General features: G+C 39.8%; 1 protein-coding gene across 1 annotated transcript; it reads right to left on the reverse strand.

Moving 5' to 3' along the window:
* Positions 1 to 1,976: 1,976 nt before the first annotated feature.
* On the reverse strand, positions 1,977 to 2,702 carry LOC149145490 (G-type lectin S-receptor-like serine/threonine-protein kinase SD2-2). Its single transcript, XM_089452476.1, has one exon. It carries the CDS (start codon positions 2,700 to 2,702, stop codon positions 1,977 to 1,979), a length of 726 nt encoding a protein of 241 aa, XP_089308602.1.
* Between the last annotated feature and the right edge of the window lie 423 nt (positions 2,703 to 3,125).

Genomic DNA, 3,125 nt, shown 5'->3' on the forward strand with positions numbered 1-3,125 from the left:
AAGGAAGCATGGATTTATAAAGTTAAAATTATGATAGCACGATTTGGACCTCCTTCTAAAGGAGAGCAGCAAGATGGTAATAAAGAAGAGGCAACAAACTCTTTAGTAGGAAATAAGGAAGCAAGGTTAATATGGGAAAGTAGGGACAAAGACGCAAATATGAGTCTTGCATGCGAAAACAAATAGAAATCAATTCATTCCTGGGTTTCCTTAATATTAGTTTTTGGAACTATAGAGGTTACACATGGAGACAAGGATCTGAGTTAGGCCCTATTGCATAAGGGTCCAAGACACCTTTGTTTGAAGGGTACTAGAAGATGCCAGTGCGGAATAAGGAAGAAAGTAATAGAAAGGGACACAGGGTTATCATGGTATTAGTTAGGGAAAAATAAAGTTGTTTAATTCAGTTAGAAAAATAAGACTCAAATAAATAATTCATTTTGTTTAAAATATAAAAAAATAGAAATCACATCAGAATTGCAGCATGTTATTTTGCACTGCAAGTTTCAAAAGTCTACAAAAGTAGAGGGATTGACCATAAATATACCTTCTTACCTTCAAAGTTGATATTGCAACATATTCTCAGCTAATTGAAGTACTTATAGTGCGTGACTTAAAAGATAGGAGTACAAGAGAGAAAGCTAGCATTCTTTCTTGTAAAGAAGATTGCAACATTATTCGGCTTACAAAAGAGAGTAATCATCAATGGTGAAGAATTTCAAAGGACATGGGTTGCAATCTCTTTGGTTAACAATAGATAAATTTACACGCATATTTATACAAGCAATAGTCTCAAGATAGGAATTATGTCTTAGACCTAGTAGTGTGGTCGAGAGATTCTCTCAACCACACACTAAACTAGGAGAAACTAAATTCCTATTATGTAGGAACAAACTCCTCAAATGGAGAATTACAACCATAGACAAGTAGGAATTAATTATTTCTAACTCCCCCCCTTAATGACCACTTGTCATGATAGTCAAGTCCACCACCATCAGGCGAATTGCATGTACAAAACCTCCAAAACACAATCTGCCTCCCTCAGGCAGATCCATAGCTTCTCCGATCTACCTCCTCTTGCAAATCGTCAAATGAAGATTAGGATTCCTGCGGATCCCCTTGAAGATGAATTGGCGCAATCTTCCCATAAAATTCCGCACCAATCTGGTATTTTGCCGCGGTGGCGCTATTAATGTCCTAACAGACGCGCCAGTTGCACACCCTGGCGCGACTGTCAGCGCGAAAAGCGTGCCAATCCCCTTCTACTCATAAAATTAAAAATCATCTAAGTCCGAGCCAGGTGTTCTGCAATCCACCTGCTCAATTGAGCACAAAGCTCTCTTGTTTACCCGGCCAAAAAGGCACCTCAAGCCACAGAGGCGATTCTGCCACAAAGGCAAGCACTTTAGCCACAAAGACTCTATAGATGGTTTCTGTCTCACCATCAACCCTCACTTTACAATGACAAAATATGGTTTCAGGCTGACCATAAACCATTACAAAGTGGTTTTGAGATCACCACGAACTTTCATATGCCTTAAAACATACATTTCATTCCACATTTTGGAGTTTCTGGGTACATACAATGACCATTACAACAACTGGACTTGCTTATAACATGCTAGGGAGTCTATTCCACAAACCACACTAATTATAACAAACATCTACTTTGTTGTCCACCATAAACGTTGCCATTGCTCCTTTAGTGTCACTGTTGCAGAAAATTAATATTTGGTGCAATTCAACCTTATTACCCACCACATAGTACATTTGCATGATCTTTTTGATTTAATTGTCTTGGATTTACTCGCATGATTTGTTAGAGTAGCTAATTCTAACAAAACCACTCCATTGAGTTAGCTAAGCTCAATGCTTATAATTCCAAAACATTTATAAATACCACATTTTACCATTGCAGTGGCAGAATATTACCAAAGAAACTTGAACCCAATTGTTATGGCTCGTCCATCACCATGCTAACTGGCCCCCATTTCAAATCGATGGCCTCCATAACACTTTTCCAAGTAAAAGAAATACTCTTCCCAGACTTTTTCCGCCATTTCAATGGTTTTGTCAATGGAATGGTGTCCGTCCAGAAGGACCTCTGCCTCCACAATGGGCACAAAACCATTTTCCTGAGAATCTGAAGCCTGGGAGGCTCTCGGTTCGAATCCCTCCAAGCAATGACAATAGTGTAAGTCATCGTTGCTATCACTACAAACTGCGTTCGGCCCACAGAGCCCATAAACCATACATGTATCAGAAGGCATCTTCCAAAACATATTCCAGTTATTTGTCAGATAATCCCAAGTATACTGCTTAATCTCTCCAAACACATCTACTGCAAATCTAGACATTGCACTATGCGGCGATTCTGTGTAAGTAAAATACCCATCAGAGGAGTTCGGATTGACAAAGGTGAAATTGTAGATATATTTGACAATCATTTCCAGAATGTACAAAAAGCTATCGCCATCCCATTTTTCAGTTGTCCAGTATTGCAACGAGTTTCGCCAAACTAGCAGGAATTCTCTAAACTTACCAGCACCAGAAGTTAGCCTCAGCTGTAGGCTGAAGTCGCCGGTCATCGGATCCGTCGCCGTTATCCATGACATGAGGCCTTGCTGGTAATGAATCTTCATCCAGAAGAATGTTTTCTTGTTTGACATCGCAATGGATGATGCAATCCCTGCATTCTTCATGGAATTATGCAATCACCCTTGTCGTTCCTACTGCAATTCGAAACCGGGTCTTCCAGTCCAGAAAGTTCTGCTCCTTTCAGAACTGCTTCTCACTGCCTTCAGGCCTCTCCAATTTCTTGACAGCAATTGCGACGAGACTCGATCTAGTGACTGCTGATGTCCAAACTTTGAATCCTCCACTTTCCAGATAACATGGCATCCTCCATGTCAATTTTCTGAAAGCAATCAGTGATCACAGAAATACATGCATGTAAATGGCAATTAGGCCCCAATTTAATCCTTCTCTGATGTTGTGCAACAAAGTACAAAGGCTGTAGGAGTGGCTCACTCATTCTGGCTTCACTACACCAATTTTATTCAAACAAAAAAATGATGAATGCATCAGTGATGAAGAATCGACCCAGTCACAAAAAAGTCTTCTCT

Source organism: Pinus tabuliformis, chromosome X, assembly GCF_031772625.1.
Source record: "Pinus tabuliformis cultivar Carrire ecotype Pingquan chromosome X, CPIR1, whole genome shotgun sequence".
Classification (NCBI taxonomy): domain Eukaryota; kingdom Viridiplantae; phylum Streptophyta; class Pinopsida; order Pinales; family Pinaceae; genus Pinus; species Pinus tabuliformis.